The sequence below is a fragment of the Hypanus sabinus genome, chromosome 21, assembly GCF_030144855.1.
Source record: "Hypanus sabinus isolate sHypSab1 chromosome 21, sHypSab1.hap1, whole genome shotgun sequence".
NCBI classification, from domain to species: domain Eukaryota; kingdom Metazoa; phylum Chordata; class Chondrichthyes; order Myliobatiformes; family Dasyatidae; genus Hypanus; species Hypanus sabinus.
In genome coordinates, this window is record NC_082726.1 from 3,738,930 (window position 1) to 3,753,470 (window position 14,541).

Below are 14,541 nucleotides of genomic sequence, written 5' to 3' on the forward strand. Positions count from 1 at the left end.
CCAGCTAACACAGTGTAGCCCATCCCAGCAAATGGGTATACCCACCCAACCCCCACACTGCCCATTCTCAGCACCACCTCTGCTATAACAACCTGTCCTGTCCAAGCAACTCCCAACATTTCATACAGTACCTGGTATAGTAACTCTCCATTTTTCACCCTGATCTCTCTATCAGCTCCCACCATTCTCCCGTGGGGAATACTCTGTTCAGTTTGTACAGCTGTCTCTGTGTGACACGCGGTTCCTTCCCTTCAGATACACCCTATAGAATACAGTCCTCACACATGGTCTCTTGACATTGCAATGCATATACTTAGCCCTCACAGTGCATTATTTCATTAGCACTTCCCCTATATCTAAAAGTTGGGAGATTTTCTCTGCCCAGAACAATTCCATAATCATACTCTATATGGGTGAAAGACAAATGTAGGGCTAATGCGAGAGAAGGCAAGATTGATGTTAAAGTAGGTTAAGACACAATGTGGATGCAAGAGCCTGTACTGTCCCTCTATTCTATTCTGACTCTGGTCCACCAAAGGTAACACCTTCTTCACATCCACTCTATCTAGGACTTCCAATATTTGATAGATTTCAATGTCTCATATCTTCCCATGTCTCTTGATAGCAGTCGCTGCCCTGAACCTCCAGGTACATAGTAACCAGGTTTTAAGCTGCTCCTTTGCCGAGTCCCAGCTTTCCCCTGACTTCTGGGAGACTGGGAAGCTGACTGAGAGAGCACTTCTTTCCTGGTTACACAGGTTGCTAAGTGACCAAGACCTGGGAAGTAGGCCAAGCCAAGTTGAGATGAGCTTACCTTTCTGGACGTGGATCATGTCAGGGAAATTGGACAGGAGGCCCTGGTACAGAGAGAGCATGTCCAACATGTGGAAGAGGTCGTTCTTGGGCTGTTGGGCAAACAGTTCGCCAATGGCTTCGTAGGTCTTGCCTGTGACGGAGATGGCCCTGTTGAGGGAGACGGCCAGATGAGGCTGGTCCATCTCGAAAGCCTGACTGATGGAAATGAAGGCGTTTCCCAGTTTCTGGAACTCCTTCCTGAATCCCCCTGCGTGTTTGCGGCACAGGTCCGAGGCCACGTTGCTGAGCTGAAGGACACTGTCGTCTAGTCTCTTGGAGAAGGCTTTGAAGGTATCTACCCTCTCCTCCACATCCTGTAGATCCTGGTGCTCCTGCGGGATTTGGATGGTGAGGAAAGAGTTGGCGCCCACCAGCTCGTCTCTCTCAGTGCGCCTCTTGCCCTGTTTCCAGGCGCGGTCGTCCGTGCAGGTGAGGAAGTGCTGGAAGCCCTCGTACTGGGAGAGCACAGGGTGACTGGTCATGTGCCCCATCCAGAGGATCAGGCGCCTCCGCCGCTTCTCAATGAAGTCGTCCTCGAAGCGGCCGGTGGCCTGTTTCTCAGGCAGGTGAGGCACCGAGATGACGGAGAACTTGTGCAGGAGCCGGTTGTGCAGCCAGTCGAAATGCTTGTAGCGCCGGTACACCGGGTAGTTGGTCAGGCTGGGGGTCAGTTTGTACGAGATGTAACTCTTGATGCCCCTGAACTTGGTCTGTTTGGTGGGCTCCTCGATGGTGCAGGCGAACGGCCGCGGGTTCTCGCTCCACTGCGGTCCGTCCGCACTCATCTCCACGCAGTAGGTCTCGGCTGGCCTCCGGACGGACGGCACCTCGCCCAGGATGAACGCCTCCCCGCCCGAGCGCACGAAACTGGAGAAGCGGTTGAAGTTCTTGCCCACGGCGCCGCGCCGGCTCGCCACGCTGTCCTGGCGCTCGACACCCGGCTTCTGCCGCAGGCTCACCGTGCCGGCGTAGGGCATCGCCGGGTGCCCGTGCCCGTTCGGGGCTGCGCTCACCCCGGGCTCGTCCGCCACCGTCGACGCGTCGTCCCAATCGTCCCAGTCGTCATCGTCGTCCTCCTCGTAGCCAGGGCCAGGGGGGCAGGTCCCGGCACCGGGCACCGCCACAATCTCCACGTAAGAAGCGGGGAAGAGCCCCCGCTGCCCGCGGCTGTTGCTGCCCTCCAGCCAGCCGTCCAGGGAGTCCGTGCTGAACACCAGCAGCTCCTCGTTCTCCTGGATACTGATCTCCTCGGGGTTCTCGCCCTGGAAGTTGTACAGAGCCTTAGCTCTGACGCACGCCATTGCCCAGGGCGCCGGGAGGTCTCGGGGCTCTCGTCCAGTCCGCCCCTACAGCATGTCCCTCACTACCCACCTCCGACCTGTTCCTGGTGTCCTGTGCCCGGCTGTGACTCAGCTCCCGGTCTCCTATCCCTGCGACTTTTCCGCTCCCGGAGGAGATCTTCCTGCTCCCGGTGTTATGCCACCGACCCTATCCCGGTGTAAGTCCGGCTGCCTCTCCCCCGTCGCCGTCGCCAAAGTTTGGTTGCCAAGTTTCTAGCGAAGTTCTCGGCCGCCCTCTAGGTTCCAGAGCCCGGAGGCAGCGCTCGGAACATGGAGCCCCGCTCCCCCTTCGGCCTTGGCGGAGAACTACCTCGGCCCGGGCCCGAACCCGAACACACCGCACCGGTCGGTGTCCACCGGCTCCCTCCTCAGTCAGGCCAAGCCTGGCTCAGCCCCTCCCCGTCTCCGTAAACTCCCAGCGCCCTGCGCTCTTCCATTTCCGGCCGCGGAACCATCCCCGGCGTCCGGATCTCCTCCAACCTCCTAAACCCCTCTTTCCTCATGTTTCTCCATCCTCAAAGAAGAGTTATCTTATTAAATTTCCCTATCCTTCCGCAACCCCCCCCCCAGAAATCTCCCTGAAACCATTCCAAAACCCATCACACGCCCAAAAATTCTCTCCTTTTACAACCCTCTTACCCCACTTGCCACACAATATTCCACCCCCTATCTACTTCCTAACTTCGGGAGATTCCAAGAAGCTGCAGATGCTGGAACCGGGAGCATCACCCAACCTGGAGGAGAAACTCAGGGAAAACAGCATCTACAGAGGCAAAGGTTGAGTTCATTTCATTTTCACAGGTACACATAGGTAGGGGTACAACCTTCCAGCTTGGAGGAACAACACCTAATATTCCCGCAACCTCATGGCATGAACATCAATTTCCTTTCATTAATTTCCCCCTTTCTCCTTCCCTCTATCTATTCCCCAATCCGGCCTTTTACCTCTTCTCCTTATTGCCTATCACCTCCCTGCCCACCTTCTTCCCTTTTCACACAGAATCCTCTCCTAACGAGATGTTTTTCTGCCTTTTCCAACTATCACCTCCACTTCATGACCCATCCACCGAGTTTCAGCTTGTCCTCTTCCCCCTCCCTTTTTATTCTGGTTTCTTACCCTCCCCCCCCCCCCTTCCTGTCCTGATGAAGGGGCTCAGCCAGGAATTTTGACTGTTTTTCATTTCCATAGATGCTGCCTGACCCGCTGAGTTCCTGGAGCATTTTGTGTACGCTGCAAGGTAAAATTTACTTTCAGTGAATCACATTAGCATCCTGTAAACAGCATTGAGAAGAAAAACAAATTAAATAAAGATGATGCGCAACTTTTACAAGCAGGTAGAGAATAGAGCAAAGCAGAAGCATGGGACAAGGAGATCAGTGATGTTGCGTATTGCTAAACTAGAGATAAGGTTGTGCCAGTTGGTTAATATTTAAAAGGACGTCTCAGTTCTTGAACCTGGTATTGTGTGACTTCAGATTTCATGTAGCTCCAGCCTGTGGTATCTGTGAGAAGATGGGGATCTTTGGTGGTGGATACTGCCTCCTGTAGATACCACCGATGGTGGGGAGGAGTGCAGAGTCCAGAGTTTCTGGTAGATAATACCAATGTGTTTGGCAGTGTCTAGAGTCTCCTGCCCACTACCAACTGCAGTTTCTGTCATTTCCGTGTATTCATTGGACATACAGCACAGGTACAGGTCCTTCAACCCACATGTTCTGCTGAATCAGCTAAAAAGTAAATTAATAAAAACATACATTAATTCCTCCTACCAACACATTATATCTCTCCACCTTCCTCATATTCATTTACCTATCTAAACATCTCTTAAAAGCCTCTAATGTATTTGCCTCTACCTTCATTCCAGGCACCACTACTCTCTGAGTGAAAATCTTATTCTTTGCATCCCAGAATGGATTGGGACAATTTGTTTTATGGGAAGGATGTAATAGAGAAATGGAGGTCATTTAAATGTGAAATTTTGAGGGTACAGAATCTTTATGTTCCTGTTAGGTTGAAAGGAAAGGTTAAAAGTTTGAGAGAGCCATGGTTTTCAAGGGATATTGGAAACTTAGTTCGGAAAAAGAGGGAGATCTACAATAAATATAGGCAGCATGGAGTAAATGAGGTGCTCGAGGAATATAAAGAATAGAATATAGAACAGTACAGCACATTACAGACCCTTTGGCCCACGATGTTGTGCTGACCCTCAAACCCTGCCTCCCATATAATCCCCCACCTTAAATTCCTCCATATACCTGTCTAATAGTCTCTTAAACTTCACTAGTGTATCTGCCTCCACCACTGACTCAGGCAGTGCATTCCACGCACCAACCACACTCTGAGTGAAAAACCTTCCTCTAATATCTCCCTTGAACTTCCCTCCCCTTACCTTAAAGCCATGTCCTCTTTGTACTGAACAGTGGTGCCCTGGGGAAGAGGCGCTGGCTGTCCACTCTGTCTATTCCTCTTAATATCTTGTACACCTCTATCATGTCTCCTCTCATCCTTCTCTCCAAAGAGCAAAGCCCTAGCTCCCTTAATCTCTGATCATAATCCATACTCTCTAAACCAGGCAGCATCCTGGTAAATCTCCTCTGTACCCTTTCCAATGCTTCCACATCCTTCCTCTAGTGAGGCGACCAGAACTGGACACAGTACTCGAAGTGTGGCCTAACTAGAGTTTTATAGAGCTGCATCATTACATCGCGTCTCTTAAACTCTATCCCTCGACTTATGAAAGCTAACACCCCATAAGCTTTCTTAACTACCCTATCTACCTGTGAGGCAACTTTCAGGGATCTGTGGACATGTACCCCCAGATCCCTCTGATCCTCCAGTCTTCCAAGTATCCTGCCATTTACTTTGTACTCTGCCTTGGAGTTTGTCCTTCCAAAGTGTACCACCTCACACTTCTCCGGGTTGAACTCCATCTGCCAGTTCTCAGCTCACTTCTGCATCCTATCAATGTCTCTCTGCAATCTTCGACAATCCTCTACACTATCTACAACACCACCAACCTTGTGTCATCTGCAAACTTGCCAACCCACCCTTCTAACCCCACATCCAGGTCGTTAATAAAAATCACAAAAAGAATGTAAAAAGAATCTTAAGAAATTAGAAAAGCTAAAAGAAGATATGAGGTTGCTTTGGCAAGTAAAGTGAAAATAAATCCAAAGAGTTTCTACAGCAAAAGGATAGTGAGGGATAAAATCGATCCCTTAGAGAATCAGAGTGGACAGGTATGTACGGAGCCAAAAGAGATGGGGGAGATTTTGAACAATTTCTTTTCTTTGGTATTCACTAAGGAGAAGGATATTGAATTGTGTAAGGTAAGGGAAATAAGTAGGGTAGTTATGGAAACGATGATTAAAGAAGAGGAAGTACTGGCGCTTTTAAAGAATATAAAAGTGGATAAATCTCTGGGTCCTGACAGAATATTCCCTAGGACAGGCATGGGCAAACTACGGCCCAGGGGCCATATGCGGCCCGTTAAGCTTTTTAATCCGGCCCGCAGAACTTGATGAAATTATATTAATAAACCTTGTTAACGTTTTTTTCCCCACAATTCTGGCATTTTCCCAATAGTTGACGCACTCTATATACATTGACCTTTGTTGAGGTGCAGCGTATTACTCCCACTTGCACTTTACTCTTTGTTCGGCTCGACCTATTTGTGTGAACAGGCATTCAGTGTCATGAACATCAACAAAGCCAGCCACAGTTCCAAGTTAACTGACCAACACCTCAGATCCATCCTGAGAATTGCCACAACAAAACTAAATCCAGACTTTGATGCGCTGGCTAAAAAGGGAGACCAACAACACTGTTCCCACTGAAATTAAAAATAAGTTTCTTCGTTGTGTTATGTAAAAAATGCATTTGAAAATATTTTTTTTAATAAGCCTTACATGTTACATGTCATTTCTGTTAAGTGATGGACATGAGTAGTGCACAGGTGCACGTACGTTCTCAAAATAAAAAATGCGCTCCAGATCAAATAACGCGTTCCGCATACTGGCGCGCTGTCACTGTTCTGTCTTTGTGCTGGTCGTTGTTGAGTTTTGGCACAGGGGACAATTGAATAAGAAGGAGCAGGACAAGTAGACCTGCATCTCCTACTGTTTTTGAAATAAAGACAGTCAGGAGGAGAGTGATGATGATAATATCTTGAAGGATAACAGAATTTTCAGTGCTTTAAAATAATAACTGTTACTATTAAAAAAAGCTGTATTTTATTCATTTAATTTTCAGTGTTTTAAAAGTCATTTCAATAAATAGCTAAATACCATGGGACTTCAAAGACAGATATTTTGTTGTAATGCATTTGTTCATTTTCAATTGAAATTAAAGCACGTTTTCTACATATCCCATGATATTTTATTTTCTCCTATGAGGTGTAGTACCAAAACACTCTGTCCATCTGCTCCTGGTCCGGCCCCCCTGTCAAATTTTAGAACCCTTTGTGGCCCACAAGTCAAAAAGTTTGCCCACCCCTGGTCTAGGACCTTGAGGGAAGTTAGTGTAGAAATATTAGGGGCTCAGACAGAAATATTTCAAATGTCATTAGAAACGGGGATGGTGCCGGAGGATTGGCGTATTGCTCATGTGGTTCCATTGTTCAAAAAGGGTTCTAAGAGTAAACCTAGCAATTATAGACCTGTAAGTTTGACATCAGTGGTGGGTAAATTAATGGAAAATATTCTTAGAGATGGTATATATAATTAACTTGATAGACGGTCTGATTAGGAACAGTCAACATGGATTTGTGCATGGAAGGTGATGTTTGACAAGTCTTATTGAATCTTTTGAAGAGGTTACGAGGAAAGTTGACGAGGGTAAAGCAGTGGATGTTGTCTATTTGGACTTCAGTAAGGCCTTTGACAATTTTCCACATGGAAGGTTAGTTAGGAATGTTCAATCATTAGGTATTAATATTGAAGTAGTAAAATGGATTCAACAGTGGCTAGATGGGAGATGCCAGAGAGTAGTGATGGATAACTGTTTGTCAGGTTGGAGGCCAGTGACTAGTGGTGTGCCTCAGGGATATGTACTGGGTCCAATGTTGTTTGTCATATACATTAATGATCTGGATGATGGGGTGGTAAATTGGATTACTAAGTATGCAGGTGATACTAAGATAGGTGGCGTTGTGGATAATGAAGTAAGTTTTCAAAGCTTGCAGAGAGATTTAGGCCAGTTAGAAGAGTGGGCTGAAAGATGGCAGATGGAGTTTAATGCTGATAAGTGTGAGGTGCTACATTTTGGTAGGACTAATCAAAATAGGACATACGTGGTAAATGGTAGGGCATTGAGAAATGCAGTAGAACAGCGTGATCTAGGAATAATGGTGCATTGTTCCCTGAAGGTGGAATCTCATGTGGATACAGTGGTGAAGAAAGCTTTTGTTGTGCTGGCCTTTATAAATCAGAGCATTCAGTATAGGAGTTGGGATGTGATGTTAAAATTGTACAAGGCATTGGTGAGGCCAAATTTGGAGTATTGTGTACAGTTCTGGTCACCAAATTATAGGAAAGATGTCAACAAAATAGAGAGAGTACAGAGGAGATTTACTAGAATGTTACCTGGGTTTCAGCACCTAAGTTACAGAGAAAGGTTGAACAAGTTAGGTCTTTATTCTTTGGAGCGTAGAAGGTTGAGGGGGGACTTGATAGAGGTATTTAAAATTATGAGGGGGATAGATAGAGTTGAAGTGGATAGGCGTTTTCCATTGAGAGTAGGGGAGATTCAAACAAGAGGACATGAGTTGAGAGTTAGGGGGCAGAAGTTTAAGGGAAACACGAGGGGGGTATTTCTTTACTCAGAGAGTGGTAGCTGTGTGGAATGAGCTTCCGGTAGAAGTGATAGAGGCAGGTTCAATATTATCATTAAAAAAAAAATTGGATAGGTATATGGACAGGAAAGGAATGGAGGGTTATGGGCTGAGTGCAGGTAGGTGGGACTAGGTGACAGTAAGCGTTCAGCATGGACTAGAAGGGCCAAGATGGCCTGTTTCCATGCTGTATTTGTTATTTGGTTATATCCCCTTTGAACCTACCCCCTTTCACCTTCAATGCTTTTCCTCTGGTATTAAAACAACATGCACAAAATGCTGATGAAGGATCTCGGCCCGAAACGTCAACAGTGCTTCTCCTTATAGATGCTGCCTGGCCTGCTGTGTTCCACCAGCATTTTGTGTGTGTTGTTTGAATTTCCAGCATCTGCAGATTTCCTCGTGTTTCCTTTGGTATTAGACATTTCTACCCTGGGAAAAAGATGCACCCTGTATCTACGCCTGTCATAATCTTATAAACCTCTATTAGGTCACCCCTTAGCTTCTGCCATTCCAGACAAAACAGCCCAAATTTATCCAGCCTCTAAATGCCTTCTAAACTAGGCAGCATCCTGGTAAACCTCCTGCTCCCTCTCCAAAGCCCCAACATCCTTCCTACAGTGCGGTGACCAGAACTGTACGCAATACAATATTGCACTTTGGAAGGACAAACCAAGGTAGGACATACAAGGTAAATGGTAGGACACTGAGGAGTGCAGTAGAACAGAGGAATCTAGGAATACAGATACAAAATTCCCTAAAAGTGGCGTCACAGGTAGATAGGGTCGTAAAGAGAGCCTTTGGTACATTGGCCTTTATAGATCAAAGTATTGAGTATAAGAGTTGGAATGTTATAGTAAGGTTGTACAAGGCATTGGTGAGGTTGAATTTGAAGTATTGTGTGCAGTTTAGGTCACCGAATTACAGGAAAGATATTAATAAGGTTGAAAGAGTTCAGAGAAGGTTTACAAGGATGTTGCCGGGACTTGAGAAACTGAGTTACAGAGAAAGATCCTCTGTAAATGGCAGGGTAGGCAACCATGGCTGAGAAAGGAAGGACTGAATAAAAGCCAAGGAAAGGGCATATAACGTAGCAAAAGTGAGTGGGAAGTGGGATGATTGGGAAACTTTTAAAATCCAACCAAAGGCAACTAAAAAGCTATAAGAAGGGAAAAGATGAAATATGAGGGCCGACTAGCCAATGATATAAAGCAGGATACTAAAAGTGATCTCAGTTATACAAAGACCAAAACAGAGATGAGAGTTGATATTGGACCACTGGAAAAGGATGCTAGTGAGGTAGTAATTGGGGACAAATAAATGGCAGATGAACTTAATTAGTATTTTGCATCAGTCTTCACTGTGGAAGACACTTGTTAAATGCCAGAGGTCAGTGAGTGTCAGGGAACAGGAGTGAGTGCCATTGCTATTACAAAGGAAAAAGTGTGAGACAAACTCAAAGGTCTAAGGTGGATAAGTCACCTGGACCAGATGGACTACATCCCAGAGTCCTGAGAGAGGTCCTGAAGAGATAACGGATGCATTGGTCATGATCTTTCAAGAATCACTTGTTTCTGGCTTAGTCTTGGAGGACTGGAAAATTGCAAATGTCACTCCACATTTTTTAGAAGGGAGGAAGGCAAAAGAAAGGAAATTGTAGGGCAGTTAGCCTTACCTCAGTGGTTGGGAAAGTGTTGGAGTCCATTATTAAGGATGAAGTTTCTGGGTACTTGGAGACTAATGACAAAATAAGTCAAAGTCAGCAAGGTTTTTGGTTAGGGAAATCTTGCCTGACAAATCTGTTGGAATTCTTAAAAGAAGAAATGCTATTGCTATTGGGAGGGGTTTAAACTAGATTTGCAAGGGGGTGGGAACTAAAGTGAAGAGGCAGAGGATGGGGCAGTTGATGTGCAAGCAGTGACAGCTTGTAGGGAGTTTGTGTGGAAGGATAGGCAAATGATAGAGCAAAGAAGCACTTAGCCATATGGTTTAGCTGTGTCCATTTTAATGCAAGGAGTATCATAAGTAAGGTGGATGAACTTAGAGCGTGGATCAATATGTGGAACTATGATGTGGAATACAGATTCTTGGATGTCTCAGGGGCAGGAATGGCTGCTAAGTGTGCTAGGCTTTAGATGTTTCAAAACAGGCAGGGAGGGAGGCAAAAGAGGTGGGGGTGTGCCATTGCTAGTCAGAGAGTGTATAACAGCTGCAGAAAAGGAGGAAGCCATGGAGGGATTGTCTACTGAGTCATTGTGGATGGAAGTCAAAAACAGGAAGGGGTCAATAACTCTACTGGGTGTTTTTTATAGACCCCCAATAGTAACAGAGACATTAAGGAGCAGCTAGGGAGGCATATTCTGGAACGGAGTAATAATAATAGGGTTGTTGTGATGGGGGATTTTAACTTTCCTAGTATTGACTGGCATCTCCTTAGTGCAAGAGGTTTAGATGGGGTGGAGTTTGTTAGGTGTGTTCAGGAAGGTTTCCTGACACAATAAGTAGATAAGCCAACTAGAGGAGAGGCTGCACTTGATCTGGTATTGGGACCTGAACCTGGTCAGGTGTCAGATCTTTCAGCGGGAGAGCATTTTGGAGGTAGAGATCGCAACTCTATCTCCTTTAACATGGTGCTGGAGAGGGATAGGAACAGACAATTTGGGAAAACATTTAATTGGGGTAAGGGGGAAATATGCTATTAGGCAGGAACTTGGGAACATAAATTGGGAGCAGGTGTCCTCAAGGAAATGCACGGAGGAAGTGTGGCAAATCTTCAGAGAACATTTGCATGATGTTCTGCAAAGCAATGTTCCATTGAGGCAGGGAAAGGATGGTAGGGTAAAAGAACTATGGTGTACAAAGGATGTAGAAAATCTATTTATGAAGAAAGGAAAAGCTTATGAAAGGTTCAAGAAACTAGATACTAGAAAATTACAAAGGTGCCAAGAAGGAGCTGAAGAATGAAATTAGGAGAGCTAGAAGGGGCCATGAGAAGGCCTTGGCGAGCAGGATTAAGGAAAACTCCAAGGCATGCTACAAGTATGTGAAGAGCAAAAGGATGGGCTGTGTGAGAAGTGATAGTGGGAACATGCATTGGAGCTGGAGGAAGTAGTAGAGGTACTTAATAAATACTTTGCTTCAGTACTCACCAGTGAAAAGGACCTTGGCAATTGTGAGGATGACTTGCAGTGGATTGAAACACTTGAGTGCATAGACATGAAGAAAGAGGATGTGCTGGAGCTTTTGAAAGGTGTTAAGTCGCTGGGACCAGACGAGATATACGTCAGGTTACTGTGGGAAGTGAGGGAGGAGATTGCTGAGCCTAGAGTGATGATTTTTGCATTATCAATCAAGATAGGAGAAGTACCAGAGGATTGGAACGTTGCAAACTTTGTTCCTTTGTTCAAAAAAGGGAGTGGAGATAAGCCAGGAAATTATAGGCCAGTGAGTCTTACTTCAGTGGTGGGCAAGATGTTGGAGACGATCTTGAGAGGCAGGATTTATGAGCATATGGAGAGACATGATCCAATTAGGGATAGTTAGCATGGTTTTGTCAAGGATGTGACAAAACACATTGATGAAGGTCAAGCAGAAGATGTAGTGTATATGGATTTCAGTAAGGTATTTGATAAGTTTCCCCATGCAAGGTTTATTCAGAAAGTAATGAGGCATGGGATCCAAGAGGAATTTGCTTTGTGGATACAGAACTGGCTTGCCCACAGAAGCAAAGAGTGGTTGTAGACAGATCGTATTCTGCATGGAGGTTGGTGACCAGTGGTGTTCCACAGGGATCTGTTCTGGGACCCCCTCCTCTTTGTGATTTATATAAATGACCTGGATGAGGAAGTAGAAGGGTGGGTTAGTAGGATTGCTAATGACACAATGGTTGCGGGTGTTGTGGATAGTCTCGAGGGTTGTCAGAAGTTGCAGAGGACATAGATAGGATACAGAACTAACCTGAAAAGTGGCAGATGGAGTTTAACCCAGATAAGTGTGACGTTGTTCATTTTGGTAGGCCAAATTTGAAGACAGAATACAATATTAATAATAAGACTCTTGGCAGTGTGGAGGATCAGCAAGATATTGGGGTCCATGTCTATTGGATACTCAAAGCTGCTGTACAGGTTAACAGTGTTGTTAAGCAGGCATATGGTGTGTTGGCATTCATCAGCTATGGGATTGATTTCAAGAGCTGAGAGGTAATGTTACAGCCTAATAAGATCTTGGTCAGACCCCACTTGGAGTACTGTGTTCAGTTCTGGTTACCTCATTACAGGAAGGATGTGGATACTATAGAGAGAGTGCAGAGAGGGTTTACAAGGATGTTGCCTGGATTGGAGAGGGTGCCTTATGAGAATAGGTCTTGAACTTGGCCTTTTCTGCTTAGAGTGTTGGAGGGTGAGAGGTGACTTGATACAGGTGTACAAGATGATGAGAGGCATTGATTGTGTAGATAGAGGCTTTTTACCAGGGCTGAAATGGCTAACTTGAGAGGACACAGTTTTAGGGTGCTTGGTACAAGGAGGATGTCACATGTAAGATTTTCACACGGAGTGGTGCCGGCGATGGTAGAGAGGATACAAAAGGGTCTTAGATATATACATGGAGCTTAGAAAAATCGAGGGCTATGCATTAGGGAAATTCTAGATAGTTTCTAGAGTAGGTTACATGGTCAGCACAACATTGTGGGCCGAAGGGCCTGTAATGTGCTGTAGATTTTTTTTTGTTTCTAAGTAACAAGCAGGGTAGAGGAAGGAGAGACAGCAGATGGCATCTACTTAGATTTTCAGAAGGCATTTGATCAGTTGCCTCACATGAGGCTGCTTAACAGGATAAAATCCTATGGCTTTACAGGAACGATATAGGCATGGATAGAGGAATGGCTGACAGGCAGGAGGCAGCGAGTGGGAATAAAAGGGGCCTTTTCTGGTTGGCTGCCAGTGACTAGTGGTGTTCCTCGGGGGTCAGTATTGAGGCCACTACTTTTCATGTTGTCAAGGTTTGGATAATGGAATTGATGGCTTTGTGGCAAAGTTTGCAGATAGTACGAAGATAGGGAGAGGGGTAGGCAGTGCTGAGGAAGCAATGAGATTGCAGCAGGACTTAGACAAATTGAAAGAATAGGCAAACGAGTGGCAGATGGAATTCAGGGTTGGGAAATTTAAGATAATGCATTTTGGTAAAAGGAACAATAGTGCGGACTATTATCTAAATGGAGAGAAAATTCAACATCAAAGGTGTAGCTGGTCTTGGGAGTCCTGGCACAAGACTTCCAGAAGGTTAACTTACAGGATGAGTCTGTGGTAAAGAAGGCAAATGGAATGTTGGCATTTATTTCAGGGGGAATAGAACATGAAAGCAAGGAGATGATGCTGAGGCTCTATAAGACACTTGTCAGGCCACACGGAGTATTATCAACAGTTTTGGGCCCCTTATCTCAGAAAGGATGTGTTGTCATTGGAGAAGGTCCAGAGGAGGGTCACAAGAATGATTCTGGGAATGAAAGGGTTAACCTACGAGGAGTGTTTGACAGCTTTGGGTCTGTACTGACTGGAATTGAGAGGAATGGATGTGGAAAGGATGTTTCCTATGGTGGGGGATCCAGAACCAGAGGGCACAGCTTCAAAACTATAGGACAGAGGTGAGGAGGAATTTTTTTTACCCAGAGGGTAGTGAATCTGTGAATCTGTGGAATGCTCTGCCACAGACAGCAGTGGAGGCCAAGTCCATGGGTATATTTAAGGCGGAAGTTGATGGATTCCTGATCAGTCAGGGCATCATGGGATATGGTGAGAGGGCAGGTGTATGGGGTTGAATGGGATCCAGGATCAGCCATGATGGAATAGCAGAGCAGAGACTCGATGGGCTGAATGGCCTAATTCTACTCCTATATCTGATGGTCTTATGGGTGTGACTGCCTCTTCAAATGTGTCACCTAGAATGTTTTCATTTGCATTGTTGTACAGGATCAAGATGTAACCAGTCAGGATATTTCAAAGCTCGTTGGTGTGTTTGGTAGCAAGTACTAACTCCCAGGAGCATTTTCCATTGTTTGTTTAGAGGTAGGGCGTGGAGCAGGCCTCACCACCAGCAGCCACCGATTTAACCCTCGCCTAGTCACATGACTGTTTACAATGACCAATTAACCGGTGTGTCTTTGGACTGTGGGAGGAAACTGGAGCACCCCAAGAAAACCCTCGTATTCCACTGGGAGAATGTACTCACCCCTTTTAGAGGACACAGGAATTGAAGTCTGAACTCTGATGCCCCAAGCTGTAAATGCGTTTCACTAACCGCTACGCTACCATGGTGTCCATAGTAACACAAAGAAAGTAAAGATACCATGAGCTTTCTTTATGATTGCATCTGTGTGCTGGGCCCAGGACAGGTCAATGGCCAGGAACTTATACTGTCTTTCTCCAAATGTAGACAGGCACATTGAGGGTCACACTGTGAGAGGGGCAGTACTGAGGGAGGGGCATTGCTGAGGTGGGGGGATCACACCGTGGGAGAGA

General features: G+C 45.8%; 1 protein-coding gene across 3 annotated transcripts in view; it reads left to right on the top strand.

Annotated features, from left to right (window-relative positions):
- The first annotated feature begins 1,338 nt into the window (after positions 1-1,338).
- The window catches only part of LOC132378752 (sorting nexin-1-like), a 117,977-nt gene continuing 104,774 nt past the window's right edge, over positions 1,339-14,541 (top strand). For 2 of the 3 annotated variants that reach the window (XM_059945886.1, XM_059945887.1), the window contains exon 1: positions 1,339-2,353. In XM_059945886.1, coding sequence (XP_059801869.1) covers positions 1,479-2,353 — 875 coding nt within the window. In that variant the 5' untranslated portion in view covers positions 1,339-1,478. Of the gene's footprint in view, positions 2,354-3,408; positions 3,434-14,541 lie in introns of those variants that run through there. The other variant, XM_059945889.1, reaches the window with a different exon arrangement.